The sequence below is a fragment of the Tauraco erythrolophus genome, chromosome 5 (assembly GCF_009769465.1).
Source record: "Tauraco erythrolophus isolate bTauEry1 chromosome 5, bTauEry1.pri, whole genome shotgun sequence".
Taxonomy (NCBI): domain Eukaryota; kingdom Metazoa; phylum Chordata; class Aves; order Musophagiformes; family Musophagidae; genus Tauraco; species Tauraco erythrolophus.
Window position 1 is genome coordinate 50,459,001 of NC_141469.1, and position 25,104 is coordinate 50,484,104.

At 38.6% G+C, this 25,104-nt stretch overlaps 2 protein-coding genes across 2 annotated transcripts in view; both read right to left on the minus strand.

Annotated features, from left to right (window-relative positions):
- Window positions 1–1,091: 1,091 nt before the first annotated feature.
- LOC104370596 (tyrosine-protein kinase TXK) lies at window positions 1,092–22,973 on the minus strand. The gene is made up of 16 exons (XM_009987424.2): window positions 22,940–22,973; window positions 21,581–21,727; window positions 15,172–15,226; window positions 14,833–14,935; window positions 13,813–14,018; window positions 12,962–13,027; window positions 12,197–12,251; window positions 11,316–11,395; window positions 9,799–9,926; window positions 8,507–8,581; window positions 7,527–7,698; window positions 6,585–6,801; window positions 5,556–5,620; window positions 3,342–3,460; window positions 2,727–2,884; window positions 1,092–1,399 (listed from the first exon to the last, which is right to left on the minus strand). The coding sequence occupies exons 1-16, from the start codon at window positions 22,971–22,973 to the stop codon at window positions 1,331–1,333; spliced, it is 1,749 nt and encodes a 582-aa protein (XP_009985726.2). The 3' UTR covers window positions 1,092–1,330.
- A 1,068-nt stretch (window positions 22,974–24,041) lies between these two features.
- TEC (tec protein tyrosine kinase) overlaps window positions 24,042–25,104 on the minus strand; it is a 32,079-nt gene continuing 31,016 nt past the window's right edge. Inside the window, exon 17 of the mRNA XM_086612591.1 lies at window positions 24,042–24,560. Within this exon, the coding sequence (XP_086468717.1) occupies window positions 24,483–24,560 (78 nt within the window). The 3' untranslated portion in view covers window positions 24,042–24,482. The remainder of the gene's footprint in view (window positions 24,561–25,104) is intronic.

The following is a 25,104-nucleotide window of genomic DNA, read 5'->3' on the forward strand; positions in this document are numbered from 1 at the left end:
GAAAATAACAGCCTACTCATAATTTTCCCAAAGCAGCCGACAGAAAGATTGTATTGAGAAGCTGAAGGCTTGGTAGGCAAGCATTGTTGGCTTTGTGTATTAGACCAACGTGTCTCAAGGATGGATGCATATTCACCACAGGACAGCTCAGCAAAACGAGCATGAGCAGGGTGCTTTGAGTACATAAAGTTACCGGAGCTTTTTATTGCACGGTACTGTAGTGTGTTACATATTAACTTGCAGTAATAAATGTGGCAAAACCAGTTTTACAAGCGCTGTTAAAAAAGATGCCTCATACACGATTCGAAATCCCCGTGTACTTTTATATCGCAGAGACGGTTTGAATTTCTCATTGGTAGCACATCATCTGCTGAAATGCCTCGTACGTCTGTGGCCTGGGCGTCAAGTTGTGGTGAGCTCAACGTACGGCACTGCGTCGTGTAGATCTGTATTTAGTCATAGGTCTGATAAGGAAATGAATGCTCGTAAATGAGTCGATTATAAAGTAAACAGTGATGTCGGTTGTTGGCAATTCTTCTAGCAGATTTTTTGAATTGATAGGGCTATAATACTTTGCTTGAAGCAGAAATGTCTTTAAAGTGTGTTTGAAGGTACTCTCAAATGTTCAAACAACAGGATTGAGAACTTCCTTTCCCAAGGGACAGTAACTATCAAAATACTATTGCAGTAAAGGTGACTGATTAATGCCGGCTATAGATGTGACCCAAAGATGCCATCTTCTGGAAATTCAAAATTTGGAGTGATTGATATATATTTAATTTTATTTTTTAAACTTGGAAAGGAAAAATTAAGTTGTGCAGAACTCAATCATTCTTCAGCTAGTGGGTTTTAAGTATTTTGTCTACAAAGTGCTATAAAATTAAATATTATGATGTATTTATCTACAAATAATTCACAATGCAATTGCATTTTTGAAATATTTATTTGTAATGGTCTGACTCTATTCTATATTAAACAATTATTAACTTCATCCACCTTTTCTTTAATGTATTTGTATCAACCAAAATTACGATTTAAAATTAAAAGTGAATAATAACAAAAATAATAAATTAAAAGGCCTATAATGTGAGACAGATTTTTCTCCCTAATTGTGAAAACAAAGCCTTGAGAGTCCTGAACCAGTCTCCTAAGGTATTTCTCAAACAAGTAAAAATTAGGCCAAGCCTGAACAGCTGCTTCAATATGTAGGATTCTGGTACTGCAGTTTAAGTGGAGACTGCTGTAAAAGGCTGAGGTTTTCTCTATCAGCTACATTATTGACCTGCTTAATGCTAACTTTTCAATCAATACATTTGTGTAAAATCTCCGATTATCTCATCTCTGTTATATCTGTGAGGGTCTCTGTTAACTCCGCAAAAGTGGGACGTCCTTCAGGTTTCTGGAAGGAAAAGCAGAGAATACGTTTATGTTAGCAGATTGATCAATTATAGTACCAGACTTCAGAAGATGGTTACAAGTACATATGAGCTACCACTTAAAAACTACATTTTATTTTATTAATACAAAAGAAAAGATCAAGTTTATCATATTAGGGAAAAAAACATCTGTGCTTCATGACAACAGCAGTGTGAGCACAGCCACTTTTCCAAGCATTCCTGAAATTTCTTTGTATTTATTTCAGTTCTGGACCAGAATTCCTATGGGATTTCTCCCCTGCAATAGGTCACTGGAAAGCACTGCCTCTCAGGAAATCATGATACTCAGGAATGTTTCCTGGGCTTTTGAAAAAGGATCTTCACTGTTGTGTCATTTGATGTATTGCAGCTCAGCATGGAGCAAACTCCTGGGTGATGGCAGACAGGAGGAGACCTTCTTCCCTGTGCTCTCTCTGCTGGCTGGCATCTCGGTGGATGTTTGTAGCAAGCAAGCAAGCTAGATGCAGTTTAGATTTCAGTCTCTTAAGCTTTTTTTACTCAGGGTCTAAAAATTTCACGTAGATTTAAAAGCTAGACAAGAAAGGAGAGGTAGGATAAAGGAGACGATGGTAGCAACGAAGTTCTCCACCTACTCTTACTGTATGCCTGCATATTTACATGAAAGCATTGCGCACAAAGCTCTTCTGAAAGTACTTTTTATCTAAAATTAAAGATTCATTTCCTGTAGACACTAGAGAAGAAGGGATCTCAATGGATTCTCAGATGGAGAAGTTGATGGAATCAATGTATTGATACCAGTGCAGAAAGAAATAGGTGCTGGAGAAATGGAGAAGGAACACGCAGTACTAAATCAGAGTGGAGAGGGTGAAAGAGGTGCAGCCTAGGAGCTGTAGTGATGTACAGAGGTACTGATGGACACCTGAAAAATGGGGTTTAAAATCCACATTTAGTGGGCATACCCACTTTGTATATGGATGTGTTGAGGTTATCATTCAGAGCAGAGCTAGAGAAAGCTACATGTGGTACGGAGGTATGAAAAAAGTATTACATTTGGCACAGTAGAGAACTGAGACAATAGTGGCATATTTAAAACCAAGGATGGTCTGAAGCTATTGTACTGATGATGTGCTTTGTATTTATTAGATGCAACAATCAAAAGAAACAGAGGCTTGCAAACCTAGGTATGATTTGTGAAAAGTATAGTGAGAGATACTGAGGATGCCACACATGTGAAATAAGGATTTAATGCCTCAATTTTTTAAGATTGCTTAAGATCCACGTTACAAAATTATAATAAAGTAATATCACAAGAAAAAAAGGGCAACAAACCTCATGCCAGCAGCTGTACATGACTTTGTACACAGTATGTGATGCCAAATGTGGTCGATAAAGTCGGTTACCATGAGAAATCTCACGGACAACTTCAGAATTTGACTTACTTTCAAAAGGCATTTTGCCTTCTGTGAAAACTTCCCACATCAGCACACCTAGAAGTGAACCGTAATATTTAGGACAAAACAAAAACCCCAAACCACAAGCTATTTAACAATATTAGAAGCACAAAAGCCACTCTTGGGGTTTTTTTTGTATTGCATGAAAACAGGGGCAACGTGAGCTGAATGAAGACAAGACTACCAAAAACATTTTCAACTGATACAATTCTTCTGTCTTTTAAGCCAGCTGAGATGGTGGTCCATGAAACTGAGCTGGATATACATTTGACTAATGGAGACGTATGAAGAATGCACATTTCAGACAAAATCTAACATTTTGGCACAGAGCCTTTCTATTAAAAAATATACTCATCCAATACAGGCAAGATTTGAAAACCAGGAAGGACTCAAGCTTCAGATAGGTAGTATTGGTAAAAAGTTACACTTTCCTAAATCATATCAGTAGTTTTAGGGAAGCACAATATGTTGCACATTAATCTAATCAACTCACCAAATGACCAGACGTCTGATTTGCTGCTGTATTTTTTGAAATGAAAGACTTCGGGAGATGACCATTTGACTGGAAACTTGGTGCCTGAAGAGCTGATATATTCATCGTCAATGACATACCTAAAGAATATCAGGAAACAACACATATTTTAATGATAGTTAAACGGCAAAAGGTCTGGCAACTTTTCCACAGATGGTTTATAATTCCATAAAAATACAGAGTCAAATTAATAACAAAGAAATGGTATCACTAATTTGATATAAAATGCACACAGATACCCACACTGAAAGCTATGCACTTCAACAGATTTCTGTTTAAATGAATGACTTGAATTGTTCACGAGAAGCATGTCAGAATACAACATTTTAATATGGTCTGTAAGACTGACGGGATGGTTGCTATTATCATCTTTTGGGTATATATTGACAGGAAAGATCCCTACGCCATGGGCAGAAAAACCAGCAACGATAAATAATTATCGTCTCTTTTTTTAAAGAGAGTCCACCTTTTCAACCACTTGTACTCAAATGCTGTTGGTAGAAGGCTACCCACTGCCCAACCTCACAGATATAATTTCTGGCATGTTGTTACAGAAGCAACACAGAAAGAAATGTTCATCGCATACAAAGCGACAGCTCTTGCAGGTGCACTGGGAAAGTAATTTTCTTTGCCCAAGCTTACAGGAGTTGAACTCTCAGTTGAGATGAAATTGTATGCTCAATGCAGGCATTTATAGGGCAACATTTTAAAAGGCTATAAGATCGATCCCTACCTACGTGCAAGCTCTGTGCACATTTTGCGAGCATTAATGTTCCTGAGCGGATGACGGATGTGCACTACAAAACATTTTTTCTCACAGAAGGCATAATGCAAAGGCACATTTTAAAGTACCTTTTCAAAGAGGTCACATGAAAAGAAATCATCTCTTTTTCTCTTTTTCTTATTTTGGTGCAGGCACAGAAAGACGAGAGATTATTGGATAAGGAACATATGAAAAAGACCAGTACAAAATACTCTGTAGAGGCAGTTGTGTGAACTCTGAAAAATAAGATTGTAATCCCATCACCGCTCCGTGGTCTCCTCGGGAGAGTGAGTGCCTGAGCTAGAGCCACACCACTGGTCTCCACCTTTTGGCAGCAGTGAGCTATTCAGGTTGATTATTCTCAGACTGGACTCTGACAGCCCTTTGGTCTCTTTACTGTGTTTTCTGGTGCACTTGAATGAGTCCAGACCCCCAATATTGACCCTACCCCTTTGGGGAGCAGTGCAACCAGTGTGCACTGCCATGGTATAGGACAGTCTTTGGAAAACAAAGTATTTAATTATGAACTTAGGTTAGAAATAGGAGGCAAAACCTAAGGGAAAGGTAAGCAGTATGGCTGTGCTGATCTACTGACTTGCAACCGCAAGGTGAACATCACCACCACCTCCTGTTTAGAGCCACGCACTGCCTTTCAAGCTCGTCTGCCTCCAAAGTGAGCCAATATAGTCTACTAATCCAACAGAAAAAATAGCCAGTAACACACAGAAGTGGAGAGCTTTGTGCTGGACTTACAAGAGAAAGAAAAGAAGGGTGAGACAACCCCTTTGGGTAGCGGTCAGTCATTCAGTCGGCTCAGCTATGAAATATGGCACATCCTCTGGGGGAAGCCTGTGAGGGCACAACTGTGTTTCTCTGGCCTGTGCTTGTCAGAGTGCATTCTGCTCTCTTTCTCCATGTTTGGCTGGCCCTCTCATTAAGCAGAAAAACCACTTCCCTGCTAGAGCAGTGCACATCACACTTCCTGCCCACCCTGCCAGTCCTCCCTGCCTCCTGCCCAACCTACGCAGCCCATGTCACCTCTAAAGGTCAGCACCAGTGCCCATATCTGTCTCTAGGGACTTTCTGTCCTCTGTCTGCTCAAAAAAGTTGGGGAACTTGTTTCTTCAAGTTTCTGGCAGCCTTGTGCCCGCTGAGGGTTTCCCTGCCGTGAACTACTTCTGAAGTTTAACAAGGCACTTTTTTTAGTCTTACGCTCACCGATAGCAAGAGGAGGACACAACATCCAGTTCATGGTACAATAGTTAAACAACGTCATAATTTCCATCAGAATTCAAAAATTGACTGCAGTGGGATTCCCCAAACCAGCGAAGCAAGCAATGAGGTTAACTCAAGGTCATGCGGCAGCTGACTGAGAATAGGTACCCACTAAACCTGCATCAACGGGCTCATACCTCGCCATGCCGAAGTCCGATACTTTAACGATGTGCTCAGTGTTGACTAAACAGTTTCTTGCAGCCTGGGGAAAATGAGAGAAACATGTCTGAACTCTATGCTAAACCATTTTAGGAAAAATAACAGCTGATTATTATTGTTTCGGCTCATACTGTATATATTCCAGAAAGAGATGAGTGTCTTGCTCAAAAATAGAAGTGAATTTCTGGCTCTGTGTCAGTGAATATATTTCTCTACTGTGTAGTTACGCATCCATAGCATGTATCAAATTAAATGCTTGTAGTACGAGTTGCAGTATTTTTACATATTCCTGCATGGTGAAAGAAATTTTAGGCTGCAGAGTCCAGTTATCCAAGCAGATATTTTCCTGAACACTAGCATTAGGACACTCAATCTGAGTTTTTAAAAATGTTTTGTGACTTTTTCATTACAGAAATCAGGAACTCCTTGGAAATTTTCAAGAATTTACATTTCTTCAGGCAACTAGGGAGAAGAGCAGAAAGATTTCCTCTCTGCATCCAGATGTGAGCATTGAATAAAAAGCAGAGAATAAGGAAACAAGTTCCTCTCCTGTGGTTTTCTGTGTGTGAGGGGTAGGGCAGAAAAGCCACCTAGATATCCCAGCATGAAGGTAAGGCAGTAGGAAGCAGAAAGAATGTGGATAGAAAAAGATTTTTTTTCAAAAAAATAATGATCTTCATTATTGCTGACCTTTCGTGTTGCTGTGATTTTGGTTGTGTTGTGATCACTGCATGATACTCTTGTATTGGAATGTCCTAACATTGGCCTGCTGCATGCTAACATCCCAATTTTCTCTGACTTCTCTCAGTTACCAAGTAGTTTTTCCAGCTGTCCACAGACAAAACAACAGCTGAAAAGTTTTGATTTACAGGCAGGAAAACACTATTGGCTTATTAGATCCTGCAGGGCTGAAGTCTTACAGGACACATTAGTTTTCCATAAAATTCAGTGGCATGTTCTATACTGCCAATGTTTACCAAGAACTTCAGAAAACCTATTGTACTTACTAAATCACGGTGAATAAAGCTATTTCTTTCCAGGTATTCCATCCCTTCGCACACATCCTGACACATGCTCAACAGCATGTCTCTGCCGAGTTTCCCTCGCCTTTGCCGAAGGTAATTGAGCAGGCAGCCGTTTTCCATGAATTCAGTCACAACATAGAGAGGCTTGTGGTGTGTGCAGACTCCATAAAGCTGGACCAGCTTCGGGTGGGAGAGTTTCCTGTTTGAGATCGCATTTTAGACGGGCTAGCATTTGTCCTTGGCACGTAACTAGGCCTTTGATGCTCATGATGGTTTTGAAAAACACTTTCAGTACTTGATAAACCATATTCAATTCAACTGGCCTCAGAGTTGTCCCACCATCTAACACATTTCTGCCTACAATTTCCTCCAAAAAGTGCACTCTTTGACTTCATAATTGTTTGTCGGTTATATAAATGCAGTGAATGCAAAGCTTGATTTGGATGATGTGAAATGGAAAGGTCTGGTTATGCCTGGCTTTCAGGCAGGGCACATGACCCTGCAAGGGTTCTTCTCTTCTGGGCTGTGCCAAGACCCAGTCTGGATACTTCCCTAATTTACAAAATTTGCAGAAATAGTAATATATTTTATCAAAAGCTTTAGTTAGGTATGAGCTCTACCTGTGGTCCTAAAAGCACTGAATTATGCATGAAAGAATAGCTGTAGGAGCACATTTATTTGTCAGCACATTTGCTCCCATTGAGCTCCACAGCGCAAAGCAGTGCATGCTCTGAAGAAGCAGTCTGATGATGGGCTCGTCAAGCATCTGTGTCAGTCCAATTCAGACCTTTATATCATGCTTTCTGTCCTGCACATCCACCATTACCTGTTTGCTTTGTCTATTTGCTTCAAATGAAATTAGGTTATATTTATGTCTCGGTCATCTCAATGTCAACTGTCACATATAGTGGCTTTTGTACTTACATCATCACTTTGGCCTCCTCGATGAAATCATCTTCAGACATTGCACCTTCATTTATTGTTTTGATGGCAACTTTGATGGTTGCTTTCCATTTACCCAGCTGAACGACTCCGAACTGCCCACGCCCAAGTTCTTTCATGAACGTCAGTTCGGATGGGTTTAATTCCCACTCCTCTGTAAAAGCAATCCAATACATTACAACAGTCAGGTCAGCTTTTCTCAGCCATGCTCCATGAGACATGCCTTGCTATTTGCAGTCAATGTATGCAGCAAAATGTCACAATTGTTCATCAGCAATAGCATGAGTTTTAAATATCTGAAAATTTCCACTTGCTCATATATGTTTGTATGTGAATGTTATTTCACAGCTTGTAGAATGTGATTAGTGTTTATATTGCTTAATGTAGAGTTGTCTGAGGCTTGAAGATAACACAACTTACCTTAATAGGATTCACAGGAAAGATACACTATTTTGGAGGTTCCTATCATCAGTCAGATGATATGAACTTCCTGATCTACATACACAAAACTGGCATTTATTGCTTGTTTTTTAATACTGTATAAGATTTCATTCTTTTTTTCTAAAACTTGCAGAAGTGACAAGGAAAATCTTCCCCATAAATAATATTTGTTTCAATTTCCTAAGTGTTTCAATAAATCAAATAGCCTTTGAAAAGCTATTAAATGTATATCAGAGTCTTAAGCCTGCTTAGAAAAGTCCAGATAGCTCTGAAATGTGCTTGTGATCTTAACAGAAACACAACAGTCACTGAATAGAAGGACTGGAGACAGGTGTCTCATTTGGTACTGACTGCTTATGAGGAGGTGAGTGTCTGTTTCTGGTGAATATGAGACTGTTTACATGTTTCTTATTACTGGGAAATTTCCCAGATACAACTTAATTATTAACTGTGTGAATGCAATCTAAATTTAGGTGTCTAAGCAGATACCTAAATCTCCACCAAAAGATTAAAAAATTTACCATAACTAAATCCTGCTGTTGCTGGTGAAGAACATCCAGCTGATCCAACTGGATATCGGAGACGAGTGATAAGACCTGTAGGGAACAAAGCAACAATATTCTGTTGACCAATTAGTCCATTTTAAAGTATGCTATATCATACCTCTTCTCAAACAAAAATATTTGGAATCCGATGTACATTTCTTATTTCTTGAAGTTACTTTTGCTTACAGCTTGTTCAGCTAAAACACTACAGTGAGAAGAAACAAAGGAAGAGTATTCAATAGGGCCCTGACTACAGGAGTATCTATGCTTTCATACAACCAAAAGTGATGCTCTTGCTTGTTTGTACAGTTAGTGATCTTAAATAAATGAGTACTACTGTACTATATTACCCACCTAAGCAGCCTCTTCCAGCATGATTTCTCAGGATTGTTGCCCATTGCAATAAATGTTTTTGTATCTGTCTTTCATTTTCTTTGAATTCATGAGCCAAAAGTACCAGTCAGTACATCCCTCACCAAGGACTCTCTGTGTTTATTCACTTGTTCCAACTGTTACTTTCAAGTCAATTTCTCTTTCATGTGTTTCCTACAGTCCTCCTCCCTCCAGCAAAAGACTCTGTCCATTCCCATATCTTCCTTCCTTACTAGTGCAAGGAATCTCTGTGTATTTTTCCATCTCCACTCATTCAGGGTAAAAACATTTTATATCGTATTAAAATGATGGGCACAACCAAGATGAAGGGAATTTCTTAATGCTAAAAGTTATAAAGGCTGCCGTCAGCCAACAATTAGAGGTGGCTAGCTCTGGTAGGCTGCAAACCAGTGTTAGAGAGTCCTTGTGCTCCCTAATTCTGCCTTTGATTTTTTGTGGGGTGAAGTTTTTTTTTGCCCAGATCTGTAGAATGCTGCCTGCTGATGTACAGCATAGCTCCTGCTTTTCTTAAATTGCATGCATGCAAGTCCTTGTTGTAGACGAGGAAAGAATTATCAAATTTCATACAAGTCCCATTCAGTGAAATATGAACCAAGAGAATATAGAGCTAGTAAATACATTAGGCTTCTAGCTTGGTAAAATTCATTTAATACATATAGATGAGTTTGGTAGTTTCACATCCCCTGTGGTATATGCACACTACAGCTATGACTTTGGCAGAAAAGATCATGGCATATTTGAATTCATTAGCAATGGGAAAACTTGTGTCTCTTTTTATAAAGAAAGTATTAGAAGAAGAGTGATTCCCAATCTCTGAAAGTCGTGAGGAGCTTCAAATCATCAGTTGTAAAACCTTATCATCTTGCATGCATTACCTGCAGCATTGTGCTGATGATACTCGATGAGTTCAGGAACAGATGAAAAGAGATATTTTTCTGCTACATAATATTGTCCCAAGTCGTTTTTCTTAATCTGATAATGTCGAATATCTCCACTATGACTTCTGAAATCAACAAAGGATTATAATTTTCAGTAAAAATAATTTATATCATAAATCTGATTAAATTTCACTTTGAAAGAAAGCACAGAAAAAATCTGAAAACTTGGGGTACAATTCTCAACTTAAAACAGCTGTGTAGTTGGGATAGTGTTTCAGGAAAAAAAAAACAAACTCCTTGAGTGGATTTCCCTCCCAAATTCAGGAAATATTGCACTTTTTTTTTTTTATGGCACAAGTATTGTTGCATCCATAGGAAATAGTCATAGCATTTAACAGATGTTTCTCCTTTATTCAGGACTTATTTGAATCTAAGCTTTTAAAATTAAAATGCTCTTCATTACTGGAGTTTTCTCCCAAAAGTTAAAAATATAATAATGTATACTGTGAGATTACGTTTTTTGTTCTGCTTCTCGAAAGGCTCCTCATTGGAGCTTTTATTTGATATATTTACTTCTCTGTATTTCTCCACACTATCTGTCTTGCTTTCTCTACATTTTGCTGCCCTTCTACCCCTGCTTTCTGGGAGATTCAGAATGAAGAAATTAGGTTTATATTTGAAGCTGGAGGTGGTTGCTGCAGGTTGGTACCTTACTGCAAATGTGAGCCTGTGCCCAGCACAGTGAGTGGCAGGGAAGGCTCACCCCATCTTTTCAAAGAGGAGAGGGAGAGAGGAAGAGGGTGGTGATAGCAGTGATGCCTTTTTCTTGCTCGTTTCACCTCTGGCTTGCTTTAAGAAGAAGAGAAGGAAAGCAGATGCCACTGATGCAGAAGGATGTAGGAGGGCTGAGGGAGGAAGGTTTAAGGCAGCTCCAAGGGGTAAGTCAGCGCTGTAGGTGATTGCAACTGATGTGGGGGGAAAAGCGAGTCCTGTGGCAGTCCTCTGGCAAAAGAAATAAGACTGCACAGTGAGGAGGTGAGGTGATTTTAGGAGAAAAACAGAGAAGTTTGGGGACAGCAGAGCCTGAAATGAATTTACAGTGTGCAGAGCCTGCAGAGAAGGGAAGCAGTTCAGTGCGGTGGCTGAAGGCTATGGTGGCATGGTATGGAAGCCGTGGCACTTCATGCAGAAAGGGAGGCAAGGAGATGCAAATGTAAGGTCTCTAATGCCTGCATTACATGGGTGGGATGCACGTCTTTCCTAGCAGATTATTTGAGGATTTCAATGAGTGCAGTTCATCTTGACTTGGCAGGACGTTTGCACCCTGAATCCCAGATCCACTGCCCACTATCAGCATTTCTGCATGCGACGTAATTAATTCCACATGAACAATACCCCAGTGGTTCCCTGCTCCTGTGCACTGCATATGCAACCTACACACTTATCCCGAGGAGTTTGAGGGAAGCTCTAGCATCAATTCTTGATTCAAACCCTAACCATTTAGAGCAACTCACCCTTTAGCCCGCGAATACATGGACAGCGTAAGAAGTCCCTGTTGGCTTGACTCTCTGACAACAAATGAGCCTTCTCTGCACTGGAAAGAAATTCAAGTAGAGTTATTTTCTGCTTTTGAGCTTGAATAATCCTCCCTTGAGATAGGACTTTCAGCTGATTACCGAATTCTGTGGAATACCTATGACTACCGGGGAGGGGAATAAAGCAGTTGAGCATGAGAACTGATAGCCAGATAGATAGCAGAGTAAAATTAACTAAGGGAAAATACTAAGTGCCAGGCAATTGCTTGGAGTTAAATAATTTAGGTAAATTATACTCTTCAGTGTGAAGTAGTGAAAAATGCTTTGATTTATTAAAAAATCAATTTGTGAAAATCACTAGATTAAAATACTGTAAAACAGTTCTGAGATGTTCTCTGGTCTGCCTTGCCCAAGCCCTGTGCTAATCCTTGAGCAAAGACCTAACAAGTTTAACTGAGTTAAACTTTTGTAACTGATGGGGAGTGGAACACAATATGAATTGTTTGCTCTATACGTAAGGAAGACGCAGAGGTTTCGTTAAACTCTGCTAACCTCACTAACTTACTTACTACATGGATTTCAGCCTTCAATGTTTCATACAAAAGACACACAGTAAACCACATGTAATTTGATTTATCTAGTGTGGAAAATCTACATAGAATTTACTGGGGCTACAACTTAAAACTCTGTGAAGTCTGGATAGTCTGCACCGTATGCTTACCCCAAAAACCCTTTATATTTTAAAGTACTCTCTCTTACTGCATAACAAGTAGATTTGCATTTGGCTGTGGTAACGCTCTTGATGCCACCACTGATAGATCTTTCTAGATATCGTTAGCTCTTTGTATAAGCTGAGTTACCTTCTGGCGCAAGAGAAGTTCTGCCTGGCTTCTGTTTATGTTTTTGCAGTACCACCTGCAACAAGGAGATAAACTGTCCTTTAATTTCAGCCAGTGAAAATTAATGTTTGCTCTGTTTGACAAAAGTAATTTATCTTAATACTTGCACTATTCCCAGTCCAAAAACCTGAATAGAACGATTGTTGTATATAAGCATCTCTTAATTTGGAATGACTTTATTAGATCACTGTAAATATGACAACTCTTTTCCCCATTCACCATGATTAAATATGAGCTGAAACAAAAGAAAACCCAGGAAACAGTTATGTCAAACTGTGATGAAATTTACAGTTCCACTTGCTGCATCAAGCCTCTCTGCTCTAGAATTTTGCTGAATTTTACTCTTCTCTCCAGTAAATTATGTTGAAGTAATTGGTATTAGCTTCCAGTCAATTAATTTCATGTTCACAACGGTAAGAGATCAGAATATAGAAACATTATGTAGTGAGTCTACAGCAACAGGAAACATCTGGATTCTGACATTATGATTTATGGAATGTTAAAGTGCTCAGTGTTTGCAACTTCACGTTACACTCTCTGAGCAAATAGTTCCAAATCAAACTGATTAATTCATTCTGAGAGTAATGTTTTGTTAAAAAAAAAAGGAGAGTTTTCAATAAACGCCTGTTCATGTCTAATAAAGACTGAAGGATCAAGCACTAAAATGTATCGCTGCAATCAATTTTTAGAAAAGAAAGCACAACTATAATTTTCAAGGGTACTTACTCATATGTTTCTAAATTACTTTTCTTGTTCTCAGTAACATAGTTGCTGGGAATTAGACCTTCATTGCTAAAAAAAAATAATTTGGGATAATGTTATAATATGGTGTAAATTATTAATAATTCTGAATCAGAAGCCACCCTCTTAGTTTCTAGCCTATACAAGGCTTTTATATGACGAAGTATAAAATGTGTGCTTGCGTGTATAAACAAAATAATTATCAGAGAAATATCATTTTAAAGTATTTAAAGGAGAAATCTGAACAAAAAGGAGGCAGTTATTATATAACATGTAACCATTCCCAGCATCAGAGTACCAGATACACTGAAGAAAGTGCAGAGGAGAAAGGAGAACAACGTGAAACAAACATAAACATGGAAAGGATCCTAACTGAAGTTATCCAGCTCTCTAAAACATGGAGGAATTTTGGATCAGGGATTTTGTTTCAAGCACATGTCTTAATAATCTCTATGGTCTTTATCAAGTGTTTACACATATACACTGCATGGTAAAGCACTTGAATTATGGAAAGCTGGATATGCGCATGGCTCAGAGCCCAGTGATTCACAAGGTCTTCAAACGCCCTTAATGCTGCTCGGGAATTTACTGAGCCTAGGTCTTAACTCTGAATTCCCAACAGATTTGAGATTCCCCACCCATTACCGGGGCACCAAACACTGCTAAAAGTCTGTCCTGTCCTGTCTTTGTCCTTGTGTGCCTCATACATAGCTAAACACTTTCAAACTTGCCCATAAATTGTCACACCTTTCTTGTTCTATTTGCTCGTTTTCACAAGGGTTGTTTTAGTTTTTTTCTTTCTGTGTAGAGATTGAAATAGATGCCCACTCTCTTACCCATGTTGGTCTCTTGCTTTCCACCAGTGGGGATCATACTGTTCGAGGATAATATATTCTTCTGACTTCTTGAGAGTTAAATCCAAGGGTCCTCTAGCAAAAAAGTCATAGAGTGCAATAACTCTGGGTCTTTTTGTGTAGTCTTCCAAGGCCTCTGCAGGTAGAGGAGGTAACGGCTTGTTCTTTAACTCCAATTGCCTCTTACTCTAGTGAAAAAAAAGTATCTTTCATAATTAGTCTTTTACCCTTACTATTTCTTGCTTAATTTCCCTGCTATTATACCATCTCAGTAACTCAAAGGAGCTCATCATGGTCATTACTTCACCTTGTAAAGCACTATCACCTTGTCACTTGTAAAACGGCAATACTTACATTTGAGTAGTTTGGTATCAAAGCCAAAATGACAATGGAAAGTACAGTGAATAATAAACAAGCCATCTACCGAATCAGGGTGACTTCTACGCGATATGAATGCTGGGACAACTCCTCAGTTGGTGGAAAAGCAAAGCAGCACTGAAACCAGTAGAGTTACAATGTCTGGAAATTTGGCTGTTTATCTGAAGAATTAACACAGAGAGCCTGCAGACATTCTCAGCAAACTGGGACAATGTAACCATTTTCTTTTGCATCCGGTTAGGTTCTAGCTTTGCGCTTACCTAGGGTTTGAAAGCTCAGACTAATTCAACTTAGAACTAGCAAAACTGAGGTGGATGTTTCCCATGTCAGCTGCGCAAGGCAAGCTTGCATCTGCCCAACAGGGCAGTCCCACCCTTCCCACCTCCATCACCCAAGCCCAGAAGTGGGAGAAGGAACCACCTCATCCATGACAGAGAGCCTGAGAAACCTCACTGTGACCCTGTATTTACACCAGTGTGAGTCTTCGGATACCTTTGTAATTTTTATGCAATGAAGAACCTTACATGCTCAAGAGTTAGTGACTGCTCTGCTTACTCTGGTACTGAGCCATCATATGGCACATCACCTCAATTCTCTCTTTTCACCTGCCAAAATGTTACTCACCCTACACTCCCAAGTAGATACATAGGAACCGTCTGGTTGTGAGGCTGAGTACTGGTTCACCAGGCCAGTATCAGGGTCCAGGTTCATTTTGGTTCTCATTGCTCTGATTTTGAAAAACATGAAGTATTTGTGTGAATACATATCTATAAATATTCACATAAAAGTATTCGTTCATGGATAGATATGCTTTCCTTCATATCAGGGATATGCAGGGTTAAGCTTCTTTAAAACTTCTGCACAATTAGCAGTTGTACAGAGAAGAAAGGAATATTTAAAAGTCCTTTATGGGTAGATATTTTGATCATTCCAATCGCTGAAAAGCTTTAGCATTTTACATACCTTTTTTGCACTGTGCAGCAGCAGCAGCAGCAGAAAACAGACTGGATTGTGTGATCTGTGAACAAGAACATTTCCTATATTTGCAGTGTTCCTGTTTGTTTGTCTACAAAACTTATAGAATTAAGGGCTACTGTACATGCTTAGCCCCATTAGTAGCTCTGTCTTGCTGTGAGTTATCTAGCAAATCGTTAAGGTTGAATTTCTATCCACCAAAGACAGCAGATCCTGCCACCCTATCTATTCACTCCCACTGTCTCCCTTGCAATGTCTTAGCAATTATGAGGCCATGTGATGAGTTAAATCAGCTAACTAAAACAGAAAGAAAGAAAAAGACCTTGTGAGCCAGATCAGTACCAATCTGACTGATCACAGCACCCCATGCAAGCTCTAACCAAAAGAGGATGAGAATGTCATCAGGGACAGGATGCAGAGAACTGTCCGCTTCAGCAATGAGATAATTTTTAGATTCAACCAAATACAAAACCACACTTGCACGACAAGATTTTTTTTATTGTGAGGTTTATTAAAGGAGACATGCTACATTCGATTCTTTGAATTAATACTGATTTTCCTGTTTCTGTTGCAGCCACTAATATGATCTATGCATTAGCCCAGGATTAAATGCTACCAAAGATGTTCTTTACACTTTATGTACCCAGTGGTTGATAATCCTGAGCAAAATACATTTGGCACATCATCACATACATCATACATTTACAGAAAAATCCATCTAGTATATCTTGCATGAGCAGCAGAGAGGATATGGTATGAAATAGGTCCAAAGGCATTAAGAAGATTTGAACAAGGTAAATAAATAGTTGACATCCACTCTGGTCCACTTCTACTCAGGTTGAGACCTACTTTCCCCAACTGATGTTCCCATGGCAGTTTAAGCCAAGCTGTGGCAGCTGTTGTCCTCTTCCCTTTCTCTCTCTGCCACTGCTCATCTCATCTCCAACGGAGTGAGACAGGCCGCTAAACTAGTCGGGGAATCACTCTTTGCAGGGTCGGCTCCCTGTATTGTCTCAGCATCATGCACTGCTGGTAGGCAGGCAGCAGCACCTGCAGGCTGGGCTCAGGCTCTCGGGTGAGATGTCCGCTCTCTTAGGAATCACGAGAGCCAGGCATGCAGAGACAAGGCTCCAGTCATATTCAGCTGCACTGACAGAAAATAAACTTTATATTCCACTCCAATGAAACTTGAGTTTTCTCTGTCACAGAGTTCACAGCACAAAAAGAGGACTCAAAGTTATTTGAAATAGAATATCCGAGGTCTCAGTATTTTGTTGCTTTATCTTTCATAAGGTATGTCTTTCTCCCACCAGTGTCTTCCATTTTATTTTTTTCTCTCATGGCATTTTTGTCGTTGATCCTAATGACTTAATCCAGCCTGGAATAAATAGGATGTCCCTTCTGGTGTTCTGTAAGACTTTTTGCCAATGCCTGTTACCAGCATTTCAGCCAAATGTGCTAAAACTATGCTTCCTAGCACTTGAAACATTACGCAACCTTACTACACAATGAAAATGTAACTATTTTCTCTATGAAGATACCTAATTTATTAAATCTTGCGCTAATAGAAGAGAGAATGTCAGATGTCCGAAAGACAAGACTAAAACTAGTTCTTAACTGAAAGAGGAAGAAAACGGTCTCGTATGTGTTTTGGTTAAACTATTTATCTTGAAAGTCATGGGGCAATTTCCCTTAGACTGTTGCATTCTGTGAAGTACCTATCGTGTGGGAAGGTAGCAAGCCTACATTAATCAGAAGACATTATCAACTGTTTGATAAAAGTTTCCACTGTCGGCTATGCAAAATGCAGCGACTACAAATACCCAAGCCAGCTGACACCGACAATTCTCTTTAAAGAAACCAGGCTGAAAAGATACAGGCAATGCAATTTATTTGCCGTATGATTTTCCAGTGTACATTAAACTGTCCCTCAGTTGTTTAAAATTACAGTGATTGAAGTTGGCCTGAACATGGTCTCTAGCATTATTTTGCTACAGGGTTGAGATTATTGATGTTCTAGATAAGAACAAGCTTGGAATGAAAATTACTTTTAAGAAGTCAGCTGGGAATTATTTCTGGTTTATTACCATTGCTTTTTTGTTCCCTAAAATGCCTCACAAACTCAAGAGTAAAGTAGTGTCAGGGTGCTAAGAAGTGAGTGTCTCTAAAGCAGTAATTAGTGCCTTGGAATCATATTGCATGACAGTGTAGCCTTGTAGGTACTGTCTTTTGAGGTAGATATGGCAATTTCATTAGAAAACGGGTTGTTTAAAATTACATGCTACTTACCAAGCCTTCCCAAATATCTTGGGAAGGAATTGTGTTTGTCCCCTGACCTAGACTGTGTTAGGCTCCTATTCCTTTTTATAATTGTTTCTGTGTTTCATAAACATGGGTGAAAAAATTCATGGATTTATTTTACTTCAGTCAGCACCATGAATTTTAATCAATGTTTATAAAGTATTTAGTGATGTACAAAAAGGAATATGACCTTTGAAAGGTTGTCTACTTCTGATTAAACCATCTAGTCAAATTAAATATATCATTCCTCATTACACAACTTCCTCTCCTTTTAGAACACTTACCAGAAATATTTAGAAGCAGCACTGCAGAGTTTCATTGTGACATAAGAATCATCTTCTAATAAGATTTTAAAGATTTGGTTATTAGCCAAAAATCTTTGAACGAAAGCAAGGGGTTCAGATCAATGTTATAGACGTGATTCTGTCTTGCTTTTCCTGATGAGCCCTATTTGAATGAATTTATAGCATAAGCCCAGGAATCGTTTTTGCCTTCAGTGAATTTCAGATTTGCTTTGCTAATGGATGCTTTTTGTGTTTAACTCCCCCTTTACTGTGCTAAAAGCAATTAGCAATACATGAATGCATGTGATGTTTTTAAAATATCCCAAACATGTATGATATTAAGTCTTGTCCTGTCCGCAGAACCACAGAAAATGTATAGGTTAAAGCTTTAATTACAGTGCTTCCTGGGATGTGCTTCTTTTGATGAGTGATTTTTCCAAAGCTGGAGTGTCTAACCAATTACAGATCGCAAAATATGACCAAGTTCTGCAGGCAAAAAGTGAAGACTCAGATTAGACTAAGGCCATGGGCCAGAGAAGCCCATGCTGAACTGAATTGCTGGGTGGTGAGGAGCAGTACAAACTTTGTACAGGTCTGCAAAATTTGCTTCCTCTTATTCTCCTTATTGGAGTATTTTAGGCTGTGATTTGACGCTTATCGTTCCAGCAGATATTTGTCATCCTAAATAAGAAGTTTTCCTGCTCTTTGAAAACAAACCTGTCTTTACACATCTGTTCTCGGCAGCCTCATCACTTCTGCAATTCTTTTGTCCATGCATCACTCCGAGAGCACTTGTGGAATTAACTTGGTAGAAATTAACAAAAGTAACAATTATAGCAGTGCAAAGTGTTAATTTCTATTGGAAATTTTTTAGGTCTGCTGGGAAACGCTATCAAGGAACATAGACAGAGAAAGGCCTTCAGTCCTGTGGAGCTAAGTCCTGCTTTAGTTAAATTGAATTAACTCAGGAAGTTTTGACCTGATGGACTGGCATTTCAGCATCTCAAGCAAACACCTATGTATCTCTATGCATTTTACATCCTCCCTAGTCACTAGTAAGCTTCTTGCACAACGCTTTTTCTCCCCTTGATTAAAATAATTTTTTTAGTTCATCACTCACTACACAAAGGCCCAGAGCTGCTCTGAGATGCTGTTTTAGAAAGACCTGGGCAACACTGCAAATGGTGAAAGCTTTGATACACCGAATGAATTATTTGGTTAAACTGGCTCGATTCTTGACCTTCTGCTAGTGGCTGCGGAAGATGTTCACACGAAGAGCTGCCTTACAGGTGCCCCAGCAATGCTCGCTGCAGTGCTACAGGAAGCCTGCGTTTCCTGCCTGCAGCTTCTCGCAGCTACACACACCCTCCTGTGTCTCGGACTCTTCCTTCCTTTCTCTTTTCTTCTATTCAACAGCTGTCAGACAAACTAAGAAACAATAATAATTTTTAAAGCTCTGCATTTTAATGCAAAAAAAAATACTATCTTTTAAAATGTAAAATAAGAGTTTGAAAATACATTCTTAGAACGTACTCATTGTTTTAAATATTTCTTCTTGATTTTCCTTTCTGCTACACCCTAACTCAAATCACTGCAATAAATGGAATTATACTATTTGATTTCCTTCAATTTTGGATCAAGGATCTTTTCTTAAGCAAAAAGCTCTAGATTTGTCAAAGGGTGTTAGAGTCACATATGTATTAACAGGCCTTGACCCCCTGGTCCCTAACTCAAGTAACCACACTGAAGAGTTCATAAATTAAAAAATAATCAGTGATGGTATCAATGCGAGTTGTGCTTCAGCAAGGTAATCACGTTTTGTATTCCATATCTCGAAGAGAACAGAGACACTGGTAAGATTTACCATATTAGGAACGACAAATTGCTTGGACATGACACAGGAGAGAAATATAGGAAAACAGAAAGAATTATCCCATAATTTTAAATAATATAAAATTATTTTTAAAAGCCTGTTAAAATAAAGTACTTACGGGCCTATTGTTATTTTCAGGCCCCACTTCTGTTTCCTACATAATCGAAAATTTTCCCCAAACTTCCAGAAAGAGTGGTCAAATCTTGCTGCTTTTAAATCCACAGGAAGAAAGGTTTCTCCAGCATTCACAGGCCCACTAGGCCTCTCAGCCCACATTTCCCTGAGGTCTACCAAAACACATTTGGCTTTGATCCTCAGGGTAAGTCATCATGGAGGAATTAAAGCCAGTAGCTTAAAACCTAAGTTTAAATCAAAGAAGATGAGTATTTGAGCTGTTGAATCTAGAAATTGCCGAATCTACCTTCTTTGATTGTATGGAGAATTTAATTTCTCCAATTTCTGATCAAAAGTTGCACCTCAGACAAAGTTCAGCCAATTCTACCAATAATTTAACATAGGAACAAAAACTGTAGCTGATTTCACTGCTCATGCCTTTTTCTTTCTGGAAATGATTATATTAGGAGAAAGACACTTGTTTTCAAAGCAGTGTCATATTATTTCCCTGATGACAAGTTAACAAATAGGAATCCCAACACTAGCACAGAGCCGTGATAGCCTATCGAATTCTGATGCCCAAAATCAGACCTTTTAGCATGCATAGTTTTGAAACAAGAAAAGACATCATAGTAAGAGAAGCATATGGATGAAGTGGAAATACCAGGAAACCGATGTTAAAGCTAGTCTGACAAATACTCAGCCTAAAAATTTGCAGCTGACATTTTAATAACCAACTCATAGGCCTGAAAAACAATTTATCTGTGCACAATGGAGCACATGGGATGCTAGAGAAAAAGGAAAAATATCAGTGAGCTGTCAGGAACAGCTGTTTGCTTGAGAAGCTGAAAGATAGTCCCATGAAAACAGAAAAGGGTGAGTGAAAATACATGCTCTGTTCTTTGAGATGGTCCATTGCTGCCCGTAGCTGTCCTGATAACTTTCTACAGCAGCCAGCAGTATGCTTTGGGTTGATAACGTTGTCCGTATAGGTGGCCAATTCACAGACCTTTGTATGTGCCATCTTCCTCCTATCTTCAGCTACAACTCACTCTAATTTGCAATCTTGGGGAAGTAATATCAAAGATACAAGCAAGCAGTTAGTGACTACTTTTTAAAATTCGCATTTTATAATTTTATTATTTCATAGGTTTCTTGGGTTGAATTTATTCTTCTGATTCAGTGTTTCTCAAAGCAATACTAATTTTGAAAATGCTGTAGCCCGTGACTAAGACTTACACTGTTCTACCATGTTTTGCTCGAAGTTCTTGCTCTCACAGCAGGTTAACCATGTTCAATACTACAAAGTCAGCTTCACCCATCAAACCCAAGTCTTTAACTCACAGTTTGCCTCCTGATCTCGTATGTCTGTCAGTTTTCAACAATACCAGAAAATCAATAATCTAGTAGAAAGCATAGTTTGCTTCTAAAAATAGTTTAAAAGACAAGCTTTCAGATTTTCCCATGTGCAAGCTGAGGCTTTCTGTCTTTCCTGTGAGTCAATTCCACTCTGGAGGAAAGACAGCACCAGTTCTACCAAACCTTTTACTCACATCTATGATGTACATGGTTTTAAGGACAGCATGTGAGAATATCTCCCTATCTGTTTGTAAAAGTAGTTGCTTTGCTGAGTTCATCATACAATAGATTCATATTTGTGCAGTAATTTTGAAAGTCAAGCAGTCTGAACAGAGGTCACCTGAGCATTGCAGCAGAAAGCTGGTTGGTATTTTTATGTCCATCATTAAGCAGCTCATTTGCTAAGTACACTGCTGCTGCACAAAGCAAAACTGCAAGATGAAAATACGTGGCCCAGTTTACTTACAGGTAGAAAGAATCATGTCTGGTTGTCCACTTATATTCAGATGGAAATGCAAACCTCTCTTCATCAGTTGCACCAGTAAAACAGCCCAAGCTGAGCTCTTCGCTCTAATACGAAACACAGTAAACCACAAATACTGCTTGACTCCACCTACTTACCTTTTTTATTTAAAAAAAAAAGAACCCCAAACAGACTAGATACTAATCTCACATCTGTCAAAAAAAAAAAAAAAAAAGGTGAAAAGTGTCTGCTTTCTAGTATCAAACACGCATTTCACAGAGAAAAAACTATTAAACTGTAACCAGTAGGGCTAAGTTTCTTTAAAAAAAAAAAAAAGGAAAAAAATACAGTGGATGTAAATCACAACATTTGGTTCTGTTCAGATGAATTTTTGACCCCAACATTTGAAAAAATCATTTATAATAAAAAGAAGAAATGAGTGACCTCATCGAGAAAAACAATGGTGCAGTATTTCAACCTGCCTTTGAAGACATCAGGAGAGTCAGCAAGACAGCTGCCTCCAGAGGTGTTCTGATCCTTTCCAAAATTAACCATCTAAGGCTACATTCAATTAAAAAAATGCCTTCATCTAAAAACTGGGTGCCTCTCAGTTCCTGGCATCCTAAGTAAGTATCAAACTCAATGGCAGGTATGTAGAAATTATCCTCGGGGAAGAGGCAGACAAAGGGGTTGGATTCAAAGCATCTACCTCACTGAGGAAACTGCTGCCAAAAGTCAGCAGTTAGCATGTGTTTTATCATATAAATTACTAATAAATATATAATTATTGCATAGAAACAGGCTTAAGGTTCATTGGAAACTATTAATCTCCTGATTTTCCTATGTCTTGTTTGTTTTTTAAGGGAAATATTACTGTAGAATTCCTCATGACAGTGTCAAAAGCGTTGGCAATGCCATACTTCGCAGGGTCTCCACTGAGAAACTGGAGTGCAAAGGAGCAGTTAGGGAAGGAAAGGCAAGCTCAGCTTACCTTATATCTTCCATGTTCCCTTTTCTACTACAGGCGGAAAACCCTAGATTTTCTCCTTTAACAATGCAAATACATGCAGTTGGCAGCAATGGGGTAGTGGTTTGGACTCAACACTTTGACAGGTTTGTTTGCATATTGCAATAATCTTCTGAGATTTTGTCATTAACAAAAAGGAAATAGCAATTTAAGTATTTTCTGACAACTTGTAAAACTTTTCAATGGAATAGTATGAGAAAAGGAAAACACTTCTTCCAAGAAACAAGAAGATTCCTCCTTTTGAACATAAAGGTTTAGACAAAGCATCTCCAAAACTGATTACAGAAATACTCAAATATAGCAATGATGGAATGTATTAAGCTAACTATAGTTACCTTTAATAATTTGATTGGAAACAAACTTTACCATACTCCTCTCTGCCTACTTGTAAAAAAAGGTAAAAAAAAATAATGTGTACAATCTATTTTCTATTACACATGGCATAAGGGCACAAGTAACCAAATAAAAAGAAAACATGTAATAGAGTTACTCAGGAAGTGGCTACAGCAAAACTGAATTGCAATCTCACATGCACTGGTACAAAGTCAGGTTAATTGAAAGAGGCTTCAGCGAGGCTGTGGAGACATTAGCCTCTAGCAGAAGGGAAGGGCATGTAACTTCTAAAGAGAGCTCAGGCATTTCTGCACTAAACATTTCATCATGGCCAAATTCATTTACATATATATTCATACTACTGTATATATTTAGTATAGAGAATGTATACACACAGATATATACATACACACATACACAGACTATCGTAACACCATATTCACATGAACAATGAGTTTGGCTTATGATGCACTGACAATAAACTACTGGCAACACATTAGCTGGTTCCAAACAATAGTTAACATTCAGTTTATTTACATACACAAGTAGTATGACATTTTCTGTTAAGAACAGAAAGGTTAGATCACTGCACATACAGATGACAGACAGAAAGAGGAGCCCTTAGACACACCTGAGCAAGTACTTTCTTTCATTTACAACCCCATGTATAGAGCTGTGTATGTAAGTGAAGGTAGGAAAAGCTTGTGCTTGAAAATTTCAAGAGGAAAACACACTTTATATAAATAAATGCATGGAATTTATATATTTACAATACATACAGCATATAAATTATTTTATAATTAATCCAAAACAAGGTACTATGGTACACTGACAGCCAGTTGTGCTAAATCTTGGACTTATTCTTCACGAGTAACGTCAAGACTAACTATGGGAGGTCTCTGGTTGACCAAACAGCCTAGAATGGCTTGGGGCATATCACTGCTCAGTTCTGAAGCAAAACTTTGAGTGTTACACTAAAATGAAGACTGTGATGTTAGCAACCTACTATGTGCAAATGAAAGAGGCATGTTTTGTGTTCTTGATGTGTCATTAAAAAAAAAGTCAACTGAGAAAAACAATGTTTCTGGAGAATCTCCGGAAACATTTCAATGTCAGTAAATAGCCATTTATAGATACTTTCAATTTTTAAGCATGCAAATCACTACTAATACTACTATCTGTGTAAAGAGGAACTCAGAAACGTGGACTGTATGTACATGAATCCAACCCAGTAAACGCAAATTGGGCTCCTGGGCTTTGGACACATTCTCTCTTTTCCTCCATAAAGAGCTCAACTTGCCAGCTATGCAATGCTGACTTTTCAGAGAAAATATAGAGTCTGCTGGTATAGCTGAAGATACTATGCTCATTTCCCAACATCATATAAAACTCTCCCCGTGCTGGAGCGGATCAGATGTTACAGGTTCCCCACACTGTTTAGCAGCATCCAGCAGCTTATAGGATCGAGCCTTTAAAAAGAAATGGTGAAGCCACATCTCTGGAAAGTGGCTTCTTTCTTGTACTTATGCTGCTGTTGTCTTTTTTTCAGAAAGCATCTTCACCCTCTGCAATGTCAATGATTGTGTGAAGCAAGTCTTCAAAAGTCGGGCGTCCCTCTGGTTTCTAAAAATAAAAGCATGCACAGCTGTGAAACACCAAAGTTGTACTGATTTTGATTAATTAGTGGTCTCAATATCGTTCTGTGGCAATTAATTTATTGTTTCATTAGTTGTGATGCAAAAATATTTCCTTGTGTGGATTTCAGCTGTGTCACTTAATCTGAGTAAGCGTCACCTTTTTTTTTATGCTTGAAAAAGCATAAATATAGGTGGTGCTGGACTATTGTCTTCATATAATTCATTATTTTGCACAGTGCTCCACTTTTTCATTTTTCTTCCCCATCCTCACCTCCCCTGATGAATTGCTTCATTCTTTCTTTAGACAAGTTGTTCATGCTCCTAAGAATTTTAAGTGTCATCCTCTGAAGCCTCTTTTACTTCAACATTATTTCGTGGACTCCGAAATGAGACTGCATCATAGACTTAAGCAACAGCATCCTTCATCTACTGTATTTTCCATATAGTTCCTTATGTGTCATAACGTCCCGTTTGTTTTGCTTAATTATGGCAATACACTGAGGTAGTCTCCTCGCTGACACATTTAATTT

What these genes read in the sequence shown, in the direction of transcription:
- LOC104370596 (XM_009987424.2), bottom strand. Translation starts at nt 22,973, where the DNA reads ATGGTAAAGTTTGTTTCCAATCAAATTATTAAAG. An exon ending in AACTTCTCTTGCGCCAGAAG is followed by an intron (nt 11,396 to 12,196) that starts GTAACTCAGCTT and finishes ATTTCTTTCCAG; the next exon opens with TGCAGAGAAGGCTCATTTGT. An exon ending in AACAGCAGGATTTAGTTATG is followed by an intron (nt 7,699 to 8,506) that starts GTAAATTTTTTA and finishes TTGCTTTTACAG; the next exon opens with AGGAGTGGGAATTAAACCCA.